Source organism: Gopherus evgoodei, chromosome 5 (assembly GCF_007399415.2).
Source record: "Gopherus evgoodei ecotype Sinaloan lineage chromosome 5, rGopEvg1_v1.p, whole genome shotgun sequence".
Taxonomy (NCBI): domain Eukaryota; kingdom Metazoa; phylum Chordata; order Testudines; family Testudinidae; genus Gopherus; species Gopherus evgoodei.
Window position 1 is genome coordinate 90,646,051 of NC_044326.1, and position 23,099 is coordinate 90,669,149.

The 23,099-nt window shown below is 40.1% G+C and overlaps 1 protein-coding gene across 4 annotated transcripts; it reads right to left on the reverse strand.

Annotated features, from left to right (window-relative positions):
• Positions 1-4,250: 4,250 nt before the first annotated feature.
• Positions 4,251-23,043, reverse strand: ZNF330 (zinc finger protein 330). 4 transcript variants are annotated; one of them, XM_030563727.1, is made up of 10 exons: positions 22,939-23,043; positions 18,412-18,541; positions 18,114-18,133; positions 17,952-18,022; positions 13,407-13,486; positions 11,389-11,515; positions 10,115-10,219; positions 7,402-7,448; positions 6,161-6,278; positions 4,251-5,274 (listed from the first exon to the last, which is right to left on the reverse strand). In XM_030563727.1, the coding sequence occupies exons 2-10, from the start codon at positions 18,529-18,531 to the stop codon at positions 4,997-4,999; spliced, it is 966 nt and encodes a 321-aa protein (XP_030419587.1). In that variant the 5' UTR covers positions 18,532-18,541; positions 22,939-23,043; the 3' UTR covers positions 4,251-4,996. The 4 variants fall into 4 exon arrangements, with proteins under 4 accessions (XP_030419587.1, XP_030419588.1, XP_030419590.1 ...); XM_030563728.1 differs by having other exon boundaries at positions 22,905-23,002; XM_030563730.1 differs by lacking the exons at positions 17,952-18,022; positions 22,939-23,043 and having other exon boundaries at positions 18,412-18,504.
• Positions 23,044-23,099: the final 56 nt, after the last annotated feature.

Here is a 23,099-nt window from a genome sequence, read left to right on the forward strand (position 1 = left end):
GAAACTTTCTTCTGAGGAAAAGCTCTCTATCATTCTTGTATTCAGAGGATATTTTGTTCTGAATCAGATTGTTTTACTGGGTTGTAGGACAGGGCGACTGGATTAAAAAATGGATGGGGTAGAGCCCTCCGCTCTAGGGAGTATCTGTGGCTCATTATTTTCCTGACCCATTTGTCTGTGATCAGTGAAAACTCATCTTCTAGGAAATGGGAAATCCTGCCCGCTACCTTCAGCTTTGGGTGGAGGCCTCCACAATCTTTATCACAAAGTGGATTGGGGGAAGGCTGGCTGAGCTTGTGCTCTCTCTCTGACCCTAATTTTATTGCCAGTCAATGGACAATTGAAACTGGTTAGTACATAAGAATGATCTTCACATTAATTTGCCTGAAGTAAAAACAGCAGCTCTGCCCTGGGATTGATCAAATGACTTTGTCACTGGTGCTAAATTCCACTTTCATTTGTATTCCAGTGTATTACATCCACAGGAGCACTGAATAAATTCATCACAAGCAGGTGCTGTTACCATGAAGGTGTAATTTGAGGAACTGAAAACTCAAGGGTCTTTACTGCAATTGTTTCAGACCCCATGTAGACCTTTCACCAAATAGTCATGAACGAAAGCAGTTAAAGCATAAAGTGTTCCAAGTTTATGAAGTGTTACTCATAACTGTCAAGGGTCCCCAATTTCACATCAGAAATTATCCTGGTCTTGCTTGAGCCTGGCATTGTCCTTCATCAAGGGCAGGGATTTTTAAAATGAACAAACAGCAGTGCACACTGAGGCATTTATAAAGAGAATCCATCTGTTTTCTAACTGTTGTTAAGTCTTTCCAAAATTTGCAGCCTTCACTCATTATCCCAGAGGCACTGCTCAACCCATTACATTATCACTTGGCATTCAGGAGAGAAATGACGTGTCCCCTGCTCTCTGATTAGAAACTGATTAGGTTGACCCACTCCAAATAACAGCACTTTGAACTTGTCTAGCCTCTTAACCTCACATCTTTTGGAGGTAGGTAAGTAAGTAAGTAGTGTCTCTGTTTTATATTTGGGGAAACCAAGCCACAGAGGCAGGCAATAACCTCCCCCTGGACATACCAGAAGTCAATGGTAGAACCATGAGTGCATGTGCTCTGCTACACCCCATTACCTGGAGCCTTGGTAAATTTGTTTTGGTGTCCTTAATAGCTGCTGTGTGCAGTACATCCTGATGTTGTGATGGCAAAGACAGGAACATGAATTAGCTTAGAAGAATTTATCTTGCAAAGAGATTACCATTGCAAGGACATTTCAATGAGAACATGAATAATTCTTTACTTTGGTGATGATGATTAATGTTTTGACGTCAGCAGCCCCTGGCATAACCATTGACAGCAACAGATTTCACAACAGGAAAATCTGGCTCACGGAGCCAAGAACATTAATAGAATTTAATTCCAGTGAAGAATAAAAAAGTAACATTTGCAGATGACACACACAATTTCAGTATTAAACATAACTGAAAGAGCACACATCCTTTCAGCACTCTAAGACTTTGTCCTAGCACTTAATTATTTTGCATATGAGGTATCAAGTCAAGATCTGCAACTAGTCAGCGTTTGTCCGTAGAATCACCAGGGGAAGACTGATTCACCAGTGGAAATAGCTGGGCCTAACAGTTAAGGATGGGCTGAACTGGAGCCTACACTGCTATTGCTGATTTCACAATTTAATATTTCGTAATAGGAAGCCACTGCCACTGTCCCATTTTCCTTACCTCGGTATTTCCCAAAGTATGGGATGTACTTCCCAATGGGGGTGTGAAAGACTAGCCATGGGGACATGGAAAATGGATACATTCAGATGGTTAGGTCTTTATGAACAACTGAATAGGACCCCAGTTGGTTTCATTTTTCTGAAGGGGGATTCAGCTTTTAAAAGTTTGGGAAACACGGCTTCACCTGGTCTCCCTTCTGAGGTTTGATCATGGAGCATTTGATGTGATTGGCCCAGTTTGTCACGTACACTAGCACATCATCTCACTCAGTCATAAACAAGTTGTACTGTGCATCTGTTTATTTTTCATCTTAGCTATATTTAAATTTCCGTTATCTTGCAAACATTTGGGATGCAAAGCATATAGGAGAGGTTCCATACTAGTTGATCTAAGATGTGCATAGTATCAGAGGGGTAGCCGTGTTAGCCTGGATCTGTAAAAAGCGACAGAGTCCTGTGGCACCTTATAGACTAACAGAAGTATTGGAGCATGCCCACTTCGTCAGATGCATATTCACCCATGAAAGCTTATGCTCCAATACTTCTGTTAGTTTATAAGGTGCCACACGCTCTTTGTCACTTTTTAAGATGTGCCTAGTACTCACAAAGAAAAATATACTGCTGTGATTTCTCCTCTTTCATTGCTACAGTCAAGCGTCTTCTGATGCTTTTCAGAACAATGGCTGGAATCTCTTTCTATTGATGAAATGAGCAAGCCACCTCCTAGACAGCTAGCTGAGAGAAGGATGTCACGCCCAAACTAAAATGGCAAAGGCCATGATTGTGTGTCTCAGTCAGGGGCGGCTCTAGAGATTTCGCCGCCCCAAGCACGGCGTCCTGCCGCGGGGGGCGCTCTGCCACTCGCCAGTCCCGCGGCTCCGGTGGACCTCCCGCAGGCATGCCTGCAGAGGGTACTCTGGTCCCACGGCTCCGGTGGACCTCCCGCAGGCGTGCCTGCGGAGGGTACTCTGGTCCCGTGGCTTCGGTGGAGCCGTGGGACCAGCAGACCCTCCACAGGCATGCCGTCAAAGGCACCCTGCCTGCTGCCCTCCCGGCGACTGGCAGAGCGCCCCCTGCAGCATGCCGCCCCAAGCACGCGCTTGGCGTGCTAGGGCCTGGAGCTGCCCCTGGTCTCAGTCATGTTTTGTTAGGAACCCCAAATTAGGCTATTCTAGCATCACTATATATGGTGCTTTATGGCATTTGCACCACCATCTTATGAGCTTTAGTAAGTAGGAAATGATAAAGTATTTGCAAAGTGCTATTGCTATTTAATGAGAAATCCTCTGCCATAAAGAGAATGTAAAATACATTTTATGAAGTGTTGTTAAAAATTATAAAACAGCATTTGGAAATTCTGTATTCTGCTGGGTCAATAGCGATATCGAAGGTCTATTCATCCATTTATATGACCCACCATTGCCAGGGCCGGCTCCAGGGGTTTTGTCGCCCCAAGCAGCTCAAAAAAAAAAAAAGCTGCGATCGCGATCTGCGGGAGGTCCTTCGCTCCGAGCAGGAGTGAGGGACCCTCCGCCAAATTGCTGCCGAATACCTGAAAGTGCCGTCCCGCTCCCGGAGTTGGCATCCCAAAGCACCTGCTTGATAAGCTGGTGCCTGGAGCCGGCCCTGACCATCGCTGTAGAATGTGAATGCCTCACACTTACCCTTACACCAGCCTTTTGGAGGTGAGGAAGCACTATTACCCCTTTTGTACAGATTGGGGGAACTGAGCCCCAGATCCTCAAAGGTATTTAGTCACTGCCAGAGAAACTAAGTGACTTGCATAGGGCCACACTTTTTTCTCTGGTCTTTCAAGCAGGAATTATTCAGCTAAATTGCAAATGCATCAGACAGAAAATCGCCAGTGCTTCTCTTTTTAATCCATCAGCTCCATTTGAAGTGTCATGACACTTCAACTGAATAGATCAAAGCACCTGGCTCTGCTGCAAGGTGGCACAATATGGTCAACCTGAATAGTGATGAGAGGAAGAAGGCAATTTAGTAAAAGCTGGGGAAGATGCACATAGCATGCAAAGCAGGAAGTATGTGTCTGTGTGCACACACACGTCGCTGCTGTATGGAAAGTATTACTGGAAGAAAGTGGAGGGAAAAAAGATTTATCTGTAGTTACACCAAGTTCCAGTTCCAATTTTTTACTTTAAACAATTTAAGTTGGAACTGTTTCTTGGAAGAATCACTTGACTTTCGTAAAAAGCAGCAAATAATTCCTAATATTTTGATTATGAAGTCATCAGTGTCAGCAAGACACTCCAAAGCATGCATAACTTCTTCTGTGGTTGTGACACTCTTGTATGTAACAAGGACCAGGGTGCTAGTCCAACAGAACACAAACAACCTATTATCTTATTTTAACAAAAATCCTAGATTTGATTCTTATTGAATCTTTGATTTCTTCCTGCTGCAATGCAGGTGAAGGGGTAGAATACACTAGTTACTGCCCTTTTGACCCCTCTTGGCAAACGATGATACTATACTAAAAGAAAGTGATGGCTTTTATTGGGTAGGAAGGAATATTAACATTTTTATTGTGATAAATAAACTTTTTGATCTTATGTAGGTGACAGCGTAGGTGACTATACATAATGTCTATGATTGATGTATAAAGGCATGGAATGATAATGTTCAAGAAATATGTTATGGGGAAATGTATTGTTCTGCCTCGCCTACATGAAATGGTAAAGTTATTTTAATGTCAGTTTATATTTGGCTCATGATAGGCCTGCAGTAAGTGCTTTCCAAGTACTCAGGCCAGATCAATATTTATGAAAACTCACTACAGAATGCTGCTGACTTTTATTTTGTAGGCCAAAAATACAGCCACCCACTTACACCACTACATATAATTTACGAAATCAGATTACAGAATTACAGTCAAAATTACTCAAGAAAAATAACTTAATTTCTGATGAACAGATGGAAACAAATCCCTTTACCCTCCAACTCGGTGGGGGAGAAGACATTAAGCTATTACCCTCAGTAATCGTGAGATCAAAACCACTTTGGTTACTTGCATGAATATGAACATTTATCTATTTTCCTCTCCACACCCTTGCCTTCCACACACACAAATCTCACCTTGAGTTTCTACAGAAGTTCCATGCCCTTTTTTCCCTAATAAACTTTGAAGCTTAAGTGCCTGGTAGAGCTATTCTAGTGGCACACATAAAGCACTCCTATACTTATTCCTTCCAAATGCTATAGCGCTCCCCAATACGTAATCTTAGTCTTCAGATTCTTCATAGTGGGCATAACCACTAGCATAGGTCCTTCCTAAATTCAAGTTACTGAATAAATCTGTGGTCTCTGTTTCAGAATCCTTCCCTCCCTCCTCATTGTCTTCCTCATCATCATACTCTGCTTCATCCTCTTCATATTCGTCATCATGGTCACCTGCATCTCCATCCTTGCCTGATGAGAGGTTCTTCCAGTAGGCATCATAGCCAGAAGCTCCATCTGCCTCTTCACCTCCTGTCTGCCGGCCAAACTTCAGAGAGCGTGCTGTGAATGGAAAAGTAGTTAAATTCTTATTCTTCAGCCTCAATCATAAAGCACCCACTCATCAATGGAGCATTTGACATTTCTCCATCTACCATCCATCTTCACCACCTACTCAAGAGTACACTGTCAGCAAACAGCCCACGGCTACAGTGATCAGTCTCTTGAGAGACATTAATTGGTTGTTTTCAGGTCTAATCCTTAAAGTCAGAGCACCTAACTATGACAGACCCTTTTTCTGCTGTTCCCCATCCAAAATATCTTCTCTCCGGACATATTCATACATACAATAATATACCAGATATCTTATTTAGATCATAAACTCTTCAGGACCAGAACTTTGGCTGTAGAGCACACTTTTGGTACTGTATAAATATGTATTTTATATAGAGATATATAGCACCTAAGATAACGTGTGTGTTTTATGGAAAAGCAGTATTGAGTAAACAGACTCATGTAAGTATCTTCTAATGAATTTCAGCATGATATTTCTTGCTGAAATAAGAAGTGACAGAGCAGAAGTAAACAGTGATCATGGGTGCTTCTTCCTTAGACCAAAACTTGAAAGTAGCACTCAAATTCATAACCATGTCAATATCCAAGGCACAAATAGCAGTCCTCATGAAGAGATGCTGCAGCTCAGAGTCAGCAACAACTCAATGTATTCTCAATATAAATGCGACAAACTCCCCAAAACATTCCAAAGCATTCAAGAACTTCAATATTCCCATACATCCCTACACGGCCACCAATGGCATCACATGCTGCCAGTTGAAAAAGATGAACATATTAAGCTTTCAAACACAGGAAAATATGACTCCTAGTAAATTGACTTGCTCAATCAGAGAGGCAGCATTTGTTCTATTAGCCTTTCAAGGACAGTCCTTACTTGACATGCTCAGATCCTTTGTCTCCTGAGTTTCATGCCCACATTTAGGGCAAGGAGGCTCTTTTCCCTTTTCTTGCTTAAAAACCTTGCTTCGGGTGTGATCATCACAGAAACAAGCCTGAAGGGTGAAAAAGAGGATAATGAAAAGGATAAAAGTTATAGTCATAACATAATACTCTTCAGCAAGCAGCAGGCAAAAAAAAGTTAAATTTCTAAAAGCTCCAGGGTAATCTGGCTGAGATTAAAATTTAACTAGTTCTTTCTATAGTGGGACTGGAATTCAAGTACAATCTATCCACTAACTGCTTCTGTGCTGGACAAGGGAAGCCAGGAGGATGCTGGAACTGGGAAAAGAGGATGGTGGCAGAGGAAGCAGGGCCCTCAAGGGGTGCCTTGTCTTGGAAGTTGTCAGCCAGGAGGCTGGCCTCAGTCAATGGGAACACTGTCTGATAGACCTCAGCCATATGGGTATTGGGTTAGTCCAACAGTTAAAAGAAAACAAAACTAAACTTCAAATGTCTGTCTTGCAGGGCAGTGTGTTCATTGTCCTGCTAAATGGAACCTCTCCCTCCCACAGTCAGTCGGTTTGTAATTAAAAGAAGACACCAATGTGAATTAGTACTAATTAAGCACCAACAGTGTGCTCAGCATTGTCCAGGACACCTCAATAAAGACAGTTCCTGCTCTGAACTCTGAGGCGCACACAGTAAGAATAGGAGACTGAGAGAATGGAGTTAATTAGATTGATTTTTATTTATTTAAATTGCCCCTTAATGAAAAATGTTGGGGTAGACAGTACATTTGATTTGATGGAAGACTTTAGGAATGATCCAAAGGAGGAAAAGGTGGAGGCCTGGGATACTGGAATGGAGAATCATATGCTCCGTGCAGAGGAAACAGTATTGAAGACAGTATGAAAATGGGAGCAGGAAACAACTGAGAAGAGCCTGGCTACACTAACAGAACTGAAGGATGCAGGGGGTAGATAGGGTGTGTTTGTGGTGATTGGGGAAAATAATACCAAGTGAGATGAGAGATGCATGCCCTCAAAAGCAAGAATGAGAAATTTAAAAACTTAAGTGCTGGACAAAAGGTTCATTAAAAGTAATGGCCCTTACCTCATACAGAAGGTATGAGTTTTCTATATATTGCGGAGGGAGATGTGACAAGATTTGGTACCAGAAGGACATTTAAGGAGAAGGAGTTACAATTATAGTTATTTAAAGTATCTATATTTTTACCTTACAACGCAGGCATGAATGCTGCCCAAGCCGATTACAGGAAACACCTGATGAAAAAATGGATAACATCAATCTTTAAAAATGAAAGATAACTTGGCTCTTTTCTTTTACTTTATACATCCAGATCAGCTCTCCAGTTCCATGGGTAGCCTAAAATCACCAATGTCATCAAACAAAATTAAAAGATAATACAGGGAAATTCAAATAATATATTTGGCTAAATATGTAAGGACCCTTCATTTCTCAGCAACTTTTCCTGATCAACAGTTCCCAAAGCTACCCAACTGCAGAGTTGTCTGCCACTGAAGTTCTGAACATACATTGAACATAGAGTATAAAAGTAAATGATTTTGTATTTTTGAAGTCCTTACGATAAGTGTATCTTGCTACAATCATACTCACTGTAGTTACGGTTGTATTGGGCTATTTGTAAGAGTTTTATATACCAAGTCTAATATCTCAATAATAATTTGGTTTAAGTTTGGGAGCAAATGGTCCCTTACCCACCAAAAACCAATTTTTTTAAAAGATTCAAATATTTTTGTACTCTCACATCTTTACAAACATGTTGGAGATGATTGAAACCACAGTTTGTTCACAAGGTGGTTTCACTGCTTCTTTTTTCCTCATGGTATCAAAACAAACAAAACAAAACAAAACCCCACCAGAGCTGTATAGTAACATTCCATTTAAAGTAAGGGCAGAATGCTGATTGCCCATATTTTCCTAATTTGAAAAGGATTTGATGATGCTTAGCAACTTGCAAAATTGAGCTGTCTCAGTAGTTTTATAAAGAATTGTCTGTCAGGTCCTTATCTAAATCATACTCATTACATATATTTACATATACAATCCAGTGTAATTTTATTGATAGCAAATACACAAGTAGCAAGGAGCAGAACTGGGCTTTGACGGTGTCTTTTTAAAATCTAGGTTGCCTTAATATTTTCATGTTGTTTTTATCTCCACAAGAGGGAGTACTGTAAACGAAATGAAATAGGATTTTATACCTAAATGAGGTTTGTTGGATAAAGAATGCATAAGCATGCACAGCTTGTTTTTAAATCTTTACAAACGTTTATCATGTGCATTGTTTACAACCAAACCGCCATCTCACTCTCATCCAATCGTGAGAACAAGCTTTTAAAGATTCAGAAATGAACAGTAGGGATTCTTCCTTTTCCAGAAGCTGAGCAGAGGTGGGGGATCTGTCATATTCAAAGGCACTGTGAATATTAATTAGTACATTAAAGTATTCCCACGAGGTAGTCTGCACTTTTAAATGTGTGGTGGTTGTTTTTTTTGTTTTGTGTTTTTACAACTACATTTATATTTCAACTTATGAAATAAAACATTTTTTGTAGCTAGAGTGGGATTGGCCATATCTGTTTGACAATATTTAAATTTAATATAAAACTATCTCACACAGTCCATCTCTCTACTAGGACTACTCTGCACTGTAGAATGTTAAGCATAGTGTTAACCTTGTAAAGTAACTTCTTCACTCACTGTAACGTCACAGCTGTGAATGAAGAGTCAACCCATCAAGAGGAAATTATCTCTTTTGAGCAGCAGTTGCTGCTCCAATGGTGCCTCACAGGAAGGCATTCTGGCAGTACATAAAGGGGAGCTAATCAAGGCTCAGGCAACAGTGGCAGGGGAAAAAAGGGGATGAGAGGTGAAAAGGAGAGGGAAGACTTAGAAAAACAGATTATAAAATTTAAAACAGGAATATTTTGAATCATGAGCTGCCATTGAGGCCAAGAGCTTAGTAGATTCATAAAAGGACTGGGCATTTATATGGACCACAAGAACATGTAGTCAGGGTAGCAAGAATTAAAAAAAAAAAAAAGGCACAAAACCAAACACAACCAAGTTTTGAAAGCAGTACAAACCCTCATGTGTTGGGCATAAACAATCCCCTAATTAACTAGAAAATTATCCTATGGACAGTATGTTTCATACATGCCTACTACCAGTTTGTTTTTTTTTCCATCTTCCTCTGAAATGGTTGGAATTGGCTGTGGCTGGATATGGACTAGCTAGACCACCAATCTGATCTGATATTACAATTCCTCTGTTCCTGCAAGGTTTCAAGTCCATCTGAGGTTTCTAAGTTTTGCCCACATGATTTTATGGCTGTACCAGACCCCCTATGGTAATCAAAATTTGATAGCTTGTAGTTTCCTGTTCTTTGGTCTATGTATTAAGGTATGTGTTGTTGAAATATGAATGTTGATCCTTTGCTCTAGACACAGAGATACTGAGAGAACCAACGGTCTCTTTATATAGATATAGGTCCTGATTCAAAGCCCATTGACTTTAGATAAAAAAACTTCCTCACACCTTCTCCATCCTTCTTGCATTCGTCTTCATGCCTTCATCTGTGCTGTATTCTACACGATAGGCCAAGCTCCTCCTCAAAACTCACTTCTTCAGATGCTAACCCACACTGACAAAAAAATCCTGTCTTTTATTCAAGGAGTTCCAGCTGATCCACAAGGAATCTGAGGAAGTGCAGCTATGCTAGACAGAGCCAACGTTATTTCTGAGGGACCGACAAGAAAAACTCCTGTTGCCTAACTAGCTGGGATAATTAAACTGGACAAGTGAAATACCAGGCCATTTTACCATCTAAGCAGGTACTATTACACAGTAGAAAGAAATGAATCTGCTTAACATTGGTGAAAGGGGTTTTAAGTTGATAACTTACATTTAAATGTCTCTGCCTCCAAAACCTGGCAGCTGGCTTGATGCTCAAACTGATCATCTTCGCAGAGGAAATTATGACAAAAAGAGCAGCTGAATATTCTGCCTCCTTCAAGATTTATCAAGACAAATAGAAAAAAGAGCAAGCATGGGTAAAAAAAAACAAAACAAACCTCTTTTACTCATGCAATTTAGGGAGCTTTACAGGGGTTTGACTAAGAATAAATGTTCCCTTCTGTCACAAAACACTTAAGAAGAAAATCGTAAATTAAACATTGTCCATCTGGCATTACTCTGAAATATACTACATCTTATGATGACACGGGGTAGCATAAAAGTGAACCAAGGAACACTACTGGTCATTTTATTCTTATAATATTTTGATTTGCTTATGGCTGACATTTGGGCCAAAATATCCCTTTTCCATGCTTAACATCCCCTCTCCAAAATATAAATTTGGTTTAAATACACAATAGGATCCCCACAATTGGAGACTAAGGTGGTTTGATCAAGGAGCTGGGTACCAAAAGAAACAAAACACATCTTCTAGTGCCAGAAAAGGAGCAAGAATACCGAAGAGACAGCCAGTGTTTCCACAACCCGTTGGAGTGATATAATTACATAAGGCTCTCAGACACTAAGGTGATGAATGCAGTATAAATGTCTAAGTAGATTACATAAATACTCCTGAGTTGTAATCCCATTTTAGACAGATTACCTATATGCTCTAGGGCACATAATTTAAACTGTCTCAGTTTAACCATTGTAAAATGGAGATGATGCTTAGTGAGCTTCCAGGTGTGTTTTGAAGATTAGCTAATATTTGTGGAGAGCTTTGAAGAGGTAAAATGCGACATTAAGTGTTGAGAGTTACAATAATCTAGACCAATGGTTCTCAACCTTTTTTCTTTCTGAGGCCCCCCAAACATGCTATAAAAACTCCATGACCCTCCTGTGCCACAATAACTGCTTTTCTGCATATACAACCAGGGCCAGCATTAGGGGGTAGCAAGCCAGGCAACTGCCTGGGGCCCCACGCCACAGCAGCCCTTGAGAAACTACACTGTTTAGGCTTCAACTTCAGGCAGCAGAACTCAGGGCCCTGGGCTTCAGCTTTCTACCCTGGGCCCCAGCAAGTCTAATGCTGGCCCTGCTTGACGTCCCCTCTGAAACCTGTTTGTGGCCCCCTAGGGGGCCCCGGACCCCTGGTTGAGAACCACTGTCTAGACACTATACGCAAAAAATTAGTTTTCTTTCCTTCAAACTTAAACAATTTACCGTGATCCCAGACACCTCTTTCACACTCAATGCATTCTGCATCTGCAAGAGGGCAGATACAAGCATGTGTGCTGAGACACTTCCTACCATGGCAGACCCAAGCTTCACAGAAATCACAGATTGCACCCTGCAAGCACAGAAAAACATCATATTGGAACATCTATCATATCTAAAGAGAAATTCTGCTTCTGTACTCTAGAATGTGCCCATGTCTCCGCTCGGGCTATCAGTGGGCTCATTCCACTTTAGGGGCATGTGGTTTGAGGGAAGGTGAAAGTAAGGCATAATACCTCTTTCGCTTTTATACCCAGTAGCTAGAAATGTATCTAGATTCTAATCAAGTCCTTTCAATATTCAGCTCACGTTCTTGGCATTCACTTCTGCAGGACTTAATCTAATCAACTGTGCTTTGGTTTTGCTGTTTTATTTTTTCCATTAACGTCTTGAATCTTATGCATGAAAAATAGCTTTCTCCCCTATAATTTATGGATATGATCTTGCAGCCTTGTTGACATATATGAGATAATGCTCTGGCAAAAATACAATTTATCAAATCAAAAACCACTCAAGCTATTCTTACAGCTTAAATCAACTATTTAGATTTTATAACAAACTCTATACTAGAACTCTGACCTCTTAAGATAGTAAAGGTCATATAACATATGAAAAGTAAGGCAAAAATTAAGTAAACCATTCATAACCAATTTAATTTTACAGTCAAAGTTATAAGACTACACAAACTACAAACCTCAAACTTCAATTTTAATATTTAACTGACAGAAGATTTCCTACCTCACATATGAGAGCAACTTCAAAAGATACTGTATGCATAGAGATTTAGTGGAGTTACATCAACATAAAACTGACATACTGGAGTGGAGAATCAGGCCCACAGAGTTAAGATTCAATGAAAAATCTGTTATATTTAAGGCACAGAATGATTTTGTTATTGCAAACAGTCCACTACCTAGAGGAGGCAGCTGCAGGGATATATTTTCATAAATTTTTCACACAGGAGTCCCATCCCCCTAAATTTTAAATTTTTAAGAATTTCTTTTGCAATATTCACATTTACAAAGAATACTTTTGGTATTTCAAAGGGACTTATCACCTAACTATATAAGGGATGAAAAGGGGAAAATAAGCTACTGATTTACAGAACAATCACTATAAATAAAGTTATTTATGGTTAAACATTGTTCTCAGTGACTCCATTCTAAAAATCTACATAACTTCATTAGCTTCAATGGCATTAATCTAGATTTACACCAGTTTAATGGAGAGTGGAATGTGCCCTTTATTCATTTAGGCTCCAATCCTATACATGTTTAACTTTACTTATGTGAATAATCCCACTGAGCTCACTGGGGCTACTCAAGTATGTATGTAAAGTTACTTAAGTACATAAAAGTTTGCAGGATCTGCATTTAAAATGTTAATTTAGGTTTGTAGTCCTATGGAAATGTATTTTGTTAGTATATTGAGAATAATAATAATCTGAGGTTTAGTCTGATATTATTCTATAAAACAGTAAAAGCCCAATTCACAGAGTCCAAAACCAGAAGGGACCCTTATGATCATCTGGTCCAGAGGTTCTCAACCTTTCTTTCCAACCCCCCCTCCCCACCCATGTTATAAAAAACTCCACAGCCCACCTGTGCCGCAATAATTGGTTTTCTACATATAAAAGCCAGCGTCAGCGGCAAGGGGTGGCAAGCAGGACAATTGCCTGGGGCCCCCATGAAGATACATTGCTCAGGCTTCAGCTTCCACCCCTGGTGGTGGGCTCAGGGACCTGGGCTTCAGACCCATGTGGTGGGGCTTTAGCTTTCTGCCCTGGGCCCCGGCAAGTCTAATGCTGGACCTGCTTGGAAGCCCCCCTGAAACCTGCTCGAGGCCCTCTAGTTGAGAACCACTGATCTAGTCTGACCTTCTGTGTAACACAGACCATAGAATTTTTGAAGAATTCTGCACATTGCTCTCGTCTTCTGAAAGACAACATGCTTTTGTATACATACCACCATTGCAAGGCCAGTACTGTACACGCCAGCATGTTTTATAACACAGTCTGAAGACTTCATCATACATTTTGTTTTCCCTATTAATCCAAAACAAATAATTATTTAGAGTCAAAACAGTTTAGAGTGAATGACAATATAATAGCAGTGAAAAATAGGGAATTTAAGCAGTTACTTAAGTACATAAAAGATACACAAAAAAATGCAGCCAAACAATATGCAACATGCTATCACACCTCCCTCTCTGATTCTTCAGAACAAATTGATTAATTATTTTTCTTATCCATTTAGGCCCAAATCTTTCTCACCTTACTTCTGAGATTGTAAATTCTGTAGGGCTGGGCCAATGTCTTACAATGTGTTTTGTAGCCTGCTGAGCACCCTGTCAGCACTTCACAAATCATCAAAAATCACATAAATTAAAAAACATTATTTAGATTGCAGAGTCAAACAATCAACATTTTTACCACTCAGTAATAGTGACCATAATATAATTACATTTAGCATCCTTGTAGTGCGAAAATACCAAAACATGCCAGCACAGTAACATTTAACTTTTTAAAAAAGGACTACAAAAGAATGAGGATGCCAGTTAGATGAAAAATCAAAAAGAGCCCTCACAAAGGTAAAATACTTTCAAGCAGCATAAAGACCACTTAAAAACACCATAACAGAGGTTCAGACTAAATGTATACCCCCAATCAAAAAAGACAGGAGGAGAACCAAAAGAATACCACCATGGCTAAACTTCAGACTAATGGAGGCCATTGAGGGGGTTGGGTGAGGAATCCTTTAAAATCTGGAAGTCAAATCCTAATGTGGAAAATAGGAAGGAGCACAAACTCTGGCAAGTAAAACATAAAAATATAATTAGGCAGACCTCAAAAATTTGAGAAGCAACTTGCTAAAGCCACAAAAACTAACAGTACTTTTTTTAAGTACATCAGAAGCAGGAAACCCAGGGAACAGAGCCACAGATGATAAAAGTGTAAAAGGAGCATTCAGGGACATCAAGGCCATTGTAGAGACGCTCAATTAATTCGCTGCAGCAGTCTTCACTGAAGATTTGGGGAAGATACTCACATCAGAGCTATTCTTTTGGAGCATAAGTCTGAACTACTGTCCCCCATTATAACAAATTGATACCCTAAACAGTAATAAGTCACCACAACCAGGTGCTGGTCATCTAAGAGTTCTGAAGGAACTCAAATATGAAATTTTCAGAACTACCAATTGTAGTATGTAACCTATCACTAAAGTCAGTCTCTGGTCCAGATAACTGGCAATTAACTAATGAATGCCAATTTTTAAAAGGGCTCCAGAGGCGATGCTGGCAATTACAGAACGGTAAGCCTAATTTCTGTACTGGGTGTATTGGTAGAAACTATAGTGAAGAACAAAATTATCAGACACAGATAAACATGTTAGGGAAAAGTCAACAGAGCTTTTGTAAAGGGAAGTTGTGCCTCACTAATCTATTGGAATTCTTTGAAGAGTCAAAAAGCATGGGGATAAGAGTGATCCAATTTGATACAGTGTACTTGGATTTTCAGAAAGCCTTTAACATGGTCCCTCACCAAAAAGCTCTTTGAGCCATGGCATAAGAGAAATGGTCTTTTCACGGATCAGTAACTTGTTGAAAGATAAGAAACAAAGGATAGGAATAAATGGTCAATTTTCATAACAGAGAGAAATTAACAGCAGGGTCCCCAAGGATCTGTATTGGGACCTGTGTTGTTCAACATTCACTAATGTTCTGGAAAAGGAGGTTAACAGTGAAGTTGCAAAGTTTGTAGACGATGCAAAATGATGCAAGAGAGCTAAGTCCAAAGCAGACTGTGAGGAGTTAAGAGAGTTCTCACAAAACTGGGCAACAAAATGGCAGATGTAATTCAATGTTGATAAGTGCAAAGTAATGCACAAGTGAAAAAATAAAACTGAAAAAAATGGAAATGCTGGGGAGAGTTCTCTGAAAACCTCCACTCAATCGGCAGCAGCAATCAAAAAGGCTTAGCAGTATGTTAGGAACTATTTGGAAAAGGGATGAAAAATAAAACAGAAAATATCATAATGCCACCATGTAAATCCATGTTCAGTTCTGGTTGTCCCATCTCAAAAAGGATATAGTGGAACTGGAAAAGTTAAGAGAAGAGCAACAAAGATGATTCAGGGTACAGAATGGCTTCCGTACAAGGAGAGGCTAAAAAGATTACAGTTGTTCAGCTTGGAAAGGAGATGAATAAGGAAGGATATGATAGAAATTATAAAATCATGAATGGTGTGGGAAAAGTGAATACAAAAGTGTTATTTACCCTTTCCCACAATACAAAAATCAGAGGTCACCTGATGAACAGGCAGATTTAATACAAACAAGGGGAAGTACTATTTCGCACAGTGCACAACTAACCTGTGACACTCATGGCCGTGAAATATTGTGATGGCTAAAAGTATAACTGGGTTCAAAAAGGAACTGCATAAGTTCATGGAGGATAGGTCCATTTATGGCTATTAACCAAGATGGCTAGGGACCCAATCTCGTCCCCAGGCTGACCATAAACCTCTGACTACCAGGGGCTGGGAATGGAAAACAGTGGTCCATAATTCCATTCCATAATTGCCCTTTTTGGTACTCTCCCCTGAAGCTCTGGTATGGCCACTATCAGAGACAAGACAGTGGGCAAGATGGACTATATTCTGACCCACTCTGGCAGCTCTTATGTTCTACAAGTTAAGAAATGCCACATTTAGAGTTACCTCTGCAACCGTAATTCTGCTCCCTTGTGTACCCACCTTATGCACTGGATGAGGCTGGGGTCTGGAAAAAGTAATGTGTGATCATGTATCTAAAGACTATCATAATACATATGCACAAAAGGGCTGAATGGATATTGCACAGGCAACTGCAAATCTTGCATTTCCTAGCTTTTGAGTGCTTGACTTTGCAACCTGAGTAATGTTCTTTTAACATAGCTTTCATAGTATGCAAAAAAAAAAAAATTTAAGGAAAAATTAGGAAAAGTATTAAATTCTATCATGTGGAACTGTAAACTAAACCCTCCATGCAGCATCAGCAGGTGCTTATAGTACATACTTTAGCTGCATGACAATCTACATTAGCTAATGGCAGGAAGGGTGGGGAAGGACTGCTGGAGTTATGTGCTCGGTTTGGAAGGGTGGCTGGGGTCTCATCAGCATGGCTCTCTGTCCCCTTTCAGCACTTTTGGGGAGCTGGTGCCCTATATGATACACCTAAAGGGGAGAACATTTTTTAACAGCTTTATAAATCAGGAGAATTTCATGGGACAAGAAAGCAGAATGCATGCTTCTAGCCCTCAGGCTTTGTTCCTACCTAATTTCAAAGGCCAGACAATGATGGTTTTAGAACTTCTTAAAAAATGGAAGCTTAGAATGTTTTAATGGAACATTTTAGGCAGCCTAAATATAAGAATCACCAGCAGCTCACCCTACGATACAAGTACCAAACAATTCTGATTGTCTTTACTGGGAAATCTTGGACGCTTACATCTTTTTTTGTAGGATATTTTTAGGAACACTTTCTTCTCTCTGTAAACATCCATTTAAAAGATGTGTTTTGCTACGGCACGACAGCGGGTGCATGCTCAAAGTTTTTTTTTTACTGATAGGGGTGCATGATCAAAAAAGTTTGGAGACGACTGTACTAGAAGAGCAGAAAATGAACGTCCATCACTTTAGTGTAGTCTCTAATGACAAAAAGAAGGTTTATGAATTATGATATAAAGTGGAATAGTATTATACACTAATGGCCTAGTTTTTCAGAAATGCTCAGCATCTGCAGCTCTCCATGAAGTCAACAGGAATTGCAGGTGGTCAACACCTCTGAAAATCAAATCACCAACATGCTTTATGGCAAGTAGAAAATCTTTAGTCCCCCATCACCTCCCCTTTTAAGCAAGCACCAGTGCAAATAAGATTTAGTACCTGATCTAAAGCCCCCTGCTGTCAGTGGGAGTCTTTCCGCTGAGTTGAAAGGGCTTTGGGGCAGACCTTTAATGCACTTAAGTACTGTGGTAACAAGTTATACAATGTACACATACAAGGCAAACAATTTATCACTGATTTAATTTATACTAATAAGCAGTGGTAATAACGTTGTGCTAAAAGCTGCAATATTTCCTGATCAAAAGAGCAGCGTTTTGGCAGCCTTTTTAACTTCGCTCTCAGCATCAAGCAATCCCACAGCCATTTATTCAGAGAGAGCCAGAATGTAGAACACTCTGTCATAACAAATAGCTACACATGTTTTTTTAAACAATAAATATGAGACACAGATCAAGGGCTGAAACCCTTTTGGGGTCACTGAGACTATTCGTGTGCACAAGAGTTTGCACAATCAGGCCTCAAGGGGCAAATTCTCAGCTGGTAAAATTGGCATAGCCCCATGAATTTACACCAGCTGATGATCAGCTTTTAGACAGACCTTGTTAAAATACTGAGACTTTATATAAGAACACAAAAGCAGTGCAAGGGGGGAAAAGTGTATTTTCCTTTGTCAGTTACACTTACCACAGTGTGCACAAATAGGCAATTTTTGAACAGAACTACAAAAGTAGCAGAAGGCTCTATTCTTCTGTCGTCTTGTCATATGAAAAAATCAAAACAAAGCATTAAACAAAATCTTTAAAAGTAAAAATAGGTTAAAATGCTGAAGAAAAAAAACATATTTACCTTTGGCATTTATCACATTCCTGTGAAATGTAAATTATAAATTGTTATTTTTCCCCATGTAAAACAGTCAGTGTACAGCTTTTGTAAGGATTCTGATACAATTTATGATTAGGTAACCAATAGAGATATATTTATACTGAAACACTCAAACTCTTTTTTAAATCCAAAGCTCATGATATAAATAAATGATCGTATAAGTATAAAGAATGATTTTCTAATTTAATGCAGCCAATGTAACTATATCACTGGTTTCACAGAAATTTAAAATTGGTATCAGAGGTAGTTTTGGTTATTTTACCATTGAAGCATTACAAGGATGTTTAGCTAAATCTATGTTGCCCCTTGAAGCTCTTATCTGCTTTTCACGTTCTCGACGATTCTCAGCCTTCTTGCGTGCGCCTGTCTTCTTTTTAGGCATTTTTCTCTTTCTGGCAGAAACAACAAAAAACAATACAGACACACAAATATTTTACACATATGGAAGCATTAATTAGTCATTTGTGTTCATGCCCTGTAAAGGGCAGTACTATTATATTAGCATCATCTACTTCCACTCATTCCTTTCTCTGAAAGCTCCACGCCTTCATCTTTGAATGTAATTTAAGGGCCTAATCCTACAAACACTGAATTAGCTGTAGTCCCAGTGACTTGAATAGAGCTATTCTGTACTGAGCTCTGTGCTTAGTAGTATTTGCAATATAACCCATCTCTAAGGTAGTGGTGGTGATTTTTTGTTGTTACTTTAATTTCCCCACGTGTCTTACTAATGGATCGCACATAGAATGACCAGACAGCAAGTGTGAAAAATTGGGACAGGGGTGGGGGGTAATAGGAGCCTATGTAAGAAAAAGACCCAAAGATCGGGACTCTCCTTATAAAATTGGGACGCTGCCTATACTGCTGCTTTTCAGCGCTAAAACTTTTGCTCAGGGGGGTGTTTTTCTACATCCCCGAACGACAAAAGTTTTAGCGCAGAAAGTGGCACTGTAGACACAGCCTAATCTTAAAATACATCAGTGAAGTTGTGTTGCTGTAGCGCTTCAGTGTAGATACTATCTACGCTGACAGAAAGGGTTCTCCCATCGGCGTAGGTAATCCGTCTCCCCGAGGGGTGGTAGCTAGGTTGACAGAAGAATTCTTCCATCGAGCTAGCATTGTCTACACACAAACTTAGGTCAACTTAAGAACGCCACTCAGGGGTGTGTATTTTCAGACCCAAGTGACAGAGTTAAACTGACCTAATTTTCTAGTGCAGACCAGGGTTGGAGACATCCAGAGCATGGGGTCACATCCCTGACCATCTTGGCTAATAGCCATTGGTGGACTTATTCTCGGTGAAATTATGCAATTCTTTTCTGAACCCAGTTATACTTTTGGTCTTCACACATCCCCTGGCAAAGAGTTCCACAGGTTGACTGCATTGTGTGAAGAAATACTTCCTTTTGTTTTCAACCTGCTTCCTATTAACTTCAGATGGCGACCCCTAATTCTTGTGTTATGTGAACCCCTAAATATACTTTTCTGTACCCTTTCTCAACTTCTGTCATTAGGGTTTAGCATGGCTATAGTGCTACACCTGCGTACTATGAACTTAGGATCACAGCCCTGAAACAGAAATAAACCCATCACCAATGGCTTCTGAGATCTCAAGGTGTAAATCCGTATCTCAAATTTCACTCAAAAAAAAGAAAAAACAAACCAAAAAAGCTTATTTGACAAAACAGTTATTCTGCTGAAGAAAAGGCTCTAGGAGAGTGTTACCACAAATTTCTGTGTAGGGGGCTAAAGAATTTAGTAACTTCTAAAGAAAAATGTTTCCTAAGGGGGGGAAAATACCTCTCTTCCTCTCTAATAGAGAAAGCAATATACTGTCTAGTCCAGATATTAAAATGTGCTTTTTGATAACCCACATAAGTCAGTTTGTTCACCTCTTAGCATTTCACACCAGGTTTAAATTGTATTAGAGTGCCATATTTTGTATTCAAAATTGCATTGCTGAGCTTCCTGCTGGCAACTTTGGAGTGTTACATTTATGATGCTTAGAGCCCAATATCAGATTGTAAACTAATTTACATGCTACTTTAATACTGATTTAACAATAAGAACGTTAATGTTTTCTATTTATACATAACCTTGTCATTGTTGATTTCACATTCTGAGGCACTGAAATGCAATTTTAATAAAAAACTTCACAGTTCAAAAACAACTGGGTACACAGATAGTGACAAATTCTTAAGAGGTGAATTTAAAGAAAGCTGCACTAAAAAAAATTGTGGTGCAGGTTTCTTTTAATAAAGATACCATATCAAACAGCCCATTCAAACACTATAAAATAAATAATAAACAACACTTTGCACACACATCATTCTTTTCAAATGAGGATCTCAAAATACTTTACAACCATTAATTAATCCTCAACATTCCTATGAGGTAGGTATTACGCTCATTTTACAGAAGGGTAAGATGAGACTGATGAGTGTGGTTCTGGCCTAGTTCTGCTTAGCAATAACACAGCAAGGCCTACTAGTTAATTTACTGGCTGGGGTAGACAGGCCAGCAGACATCTGTGTGACCTTGCTAGATAAGAGAATGCTTGTAGAGGCTGGGAAAGAAAAATGCTTACAGACACTTTTTAAAGTAACATGTATTCTTTTTTGTACTAAGCATGAAGTTATCAAGAAGTAACAGTTGTTCTTTGTTTTGTATGCTGGGAACAAATGCTGGGAAGGTACAGTGATGACGCGACGGAATAGCTAATAAAAAGCAGTTTGCATTTGTGAAGGGGGGGCTAGTTCTGTATGGAGTGAGATGGGCAGTTCTCTGTTGTATGGCATGCTACAATAAAGAATTTGATAGTGGGATTCTTGCTGGTCGTTGCCTGTCTCTTTGCGGTCAGACAACGAAACCTGAGCCGTCTGGGATAAGAGAGATCCCCGACAAGACTCAGCGAGGTTAAATGTTTTGCCAAAAATATACAGGAAATATGCAACAGATCTGGAAGCAGAATGCAGGAAACCTAGCTCCTGGTGCCATTCTCTAATCGCTATTTCCCCTCATTGTTAATTCCATATTGGCCTGAGTGACTACAGTAATGTTAACCCATGATGTTGTTATGGCTATAATGGTCAGTTGTAACAAATTGCACATCTGAGTTACTGAGAGATAAAAGCATGCTTCCCCCACAAGAGAAATCAATGTTTTCATAGTTAATGAGTTCAAATGTTAACACTTGGAATAGGCTGTCCTTATCACCCAGATTCATATGCATGACAATTTATACATCCACATCAGTACGATGCCCCATACAGGGAAGGCAGATGAAAAGCATACCAGAACCTTTATTATAAGGAGTATTTGATCAAGGTGTCTATTAATCACTTTGAACAGAACCGGTATGAAATTGTATTTTAAATGTTTCCACTGTATTAACATCATTTGGTATTTATATTATTCAGTACAATGACTGTGCATTTATTATTTAACGACCACACTAGCTATACTCTCTAGTCACAAAACATGTAAGGTCCTGCCAATTTTATTTCTTGAATGTCTTGCTCTTTATAGGCTGAATCCTGTAAGTTTTACTCAGGCAAGACTCCCAAGAGCCCTGTAAACACCAGCTAAATTACCAGCAACCCCCCATTTAAAGTGAATGGCACATCTCTTTTACTGGCACTGGCTGCCTATTTCACCACAGTACACAGCAATTAGGTATCAACAAAGAAAATTCTCTACTGCTCCCACCTTTTCTGTATTGTTATTTAATTAAAATTGCAGGTAACTATTTGAGGCACACATTCAAGTAGTTTTATGGCTTGATTTTATGTTACTAATATTCCATCTAACAAAAATGCAGCATATTTTTGTTTGTGATTATTTTTGGTTTGACATTTCATTTATGCCAGAATATTAGCAACATCTTTGAAAGCTGGTGTCAATCATCCTGGAAACTCTTGCTGGTTAAACTTCAACAAAGTTCCTAAAGCAGTAGCTTCTAATAGCATGATTTAGAAATAGCCATGTTTTCTAGAAGTGGTGCAAATCTTTCAACACTCATACAAGATATCTAGTATAAACTGGATATTGTCTAGTAAACCTGGTATATTGTTTAATGCCCAGCATACGTTGCAGGCACTAAAACAAATAACTTTTAATGTTTTTGGAAATAACTGAGAACCAGGGCAGATTTTATGATTTACTGGACTCTAAGTAAAAGAGGGGCCTAAATCATGAGTTGTCACGCCTTTCACGTGACTCCGTTTCCAGAAGAAGAGATCAAGCAGGACTTCATGCCAATGGCCCTAACACAGATCATAGCGGGATTCTTGGATCCAGCGTGCGAGGCATTACCAGAAGCAAAGGCCTCAAACAGTGACGATCTCTTGGAGTCGGGCTCCTGGTTTAAAGTACTAAAAGCAAATATTACAGAACACCGTCCGCCTCCAGCTTCATTGCCCCCCACCGCCCCTTCCGGGACCAGGGGCACACAATGTCCCAGTCAACCTGAGCAACAGTCAAACCAATGAGAGTGGAGATGGCTGCTGATAAGCTCCAGCACTACAGCAGGGGCTCCCTCCCAAGAAGTTTGCAGGGGTTGCCACTGCCTACTGGGGAGCTCGAGGCTCTCTCTCTCTCTGTGTCCCCCTCCCACCCCCACCGCGTATGGGGGGGAGCAACTTGAGGGCCCCCCCGTCGAACGTTGGGACAGAAATAGAACGCTGAAGAGCCCAGCATTCTTTCCGACCCTGCTGATCCAGAACCAGGCACAGCTCGCAGCTGGTGCCTACAAACCTCCCTCCGCCTCCAGCGCCGCGCTGCCTCTCACCTGCCTAGCTCCTCCGGCGGCCGCCCGGCTTCTCCTCTGCGGTGAGTGAGTGTGCGGAAGCCGGAACCGGTCCCTCCTAAGCCGCTCTCGGCTTCACACACAGCCGCTCGCTGTGCAGCCTCGGAGGTTCCGGGCTGCGGCGGCTGGATCCCGGATCCTTT

Coding starts and splice junctions, on each gene's coding strand:
- ZNF330 (XM_030563727.1), bottom strand. CDS start 18,531: ATGCCTAAAAAGAAGACAGGCGCACGCAAGAAGGCTGAGAATCGTCGA. Junction 10,220..11,388: donor AAGAGGTGTCTGGGATCACG/GTAAATTGTTTA, acceptor TAAATCTTGAAG/GAGGCAGAATATTCAGCTGC. Junction 6,279..7,401: donor ATTCATGCCTGCGTTGTAAG/GTAAAAATATAG, acceptor TTCACCCTTCAG/GCTTGTTTCTGTGATGATCA.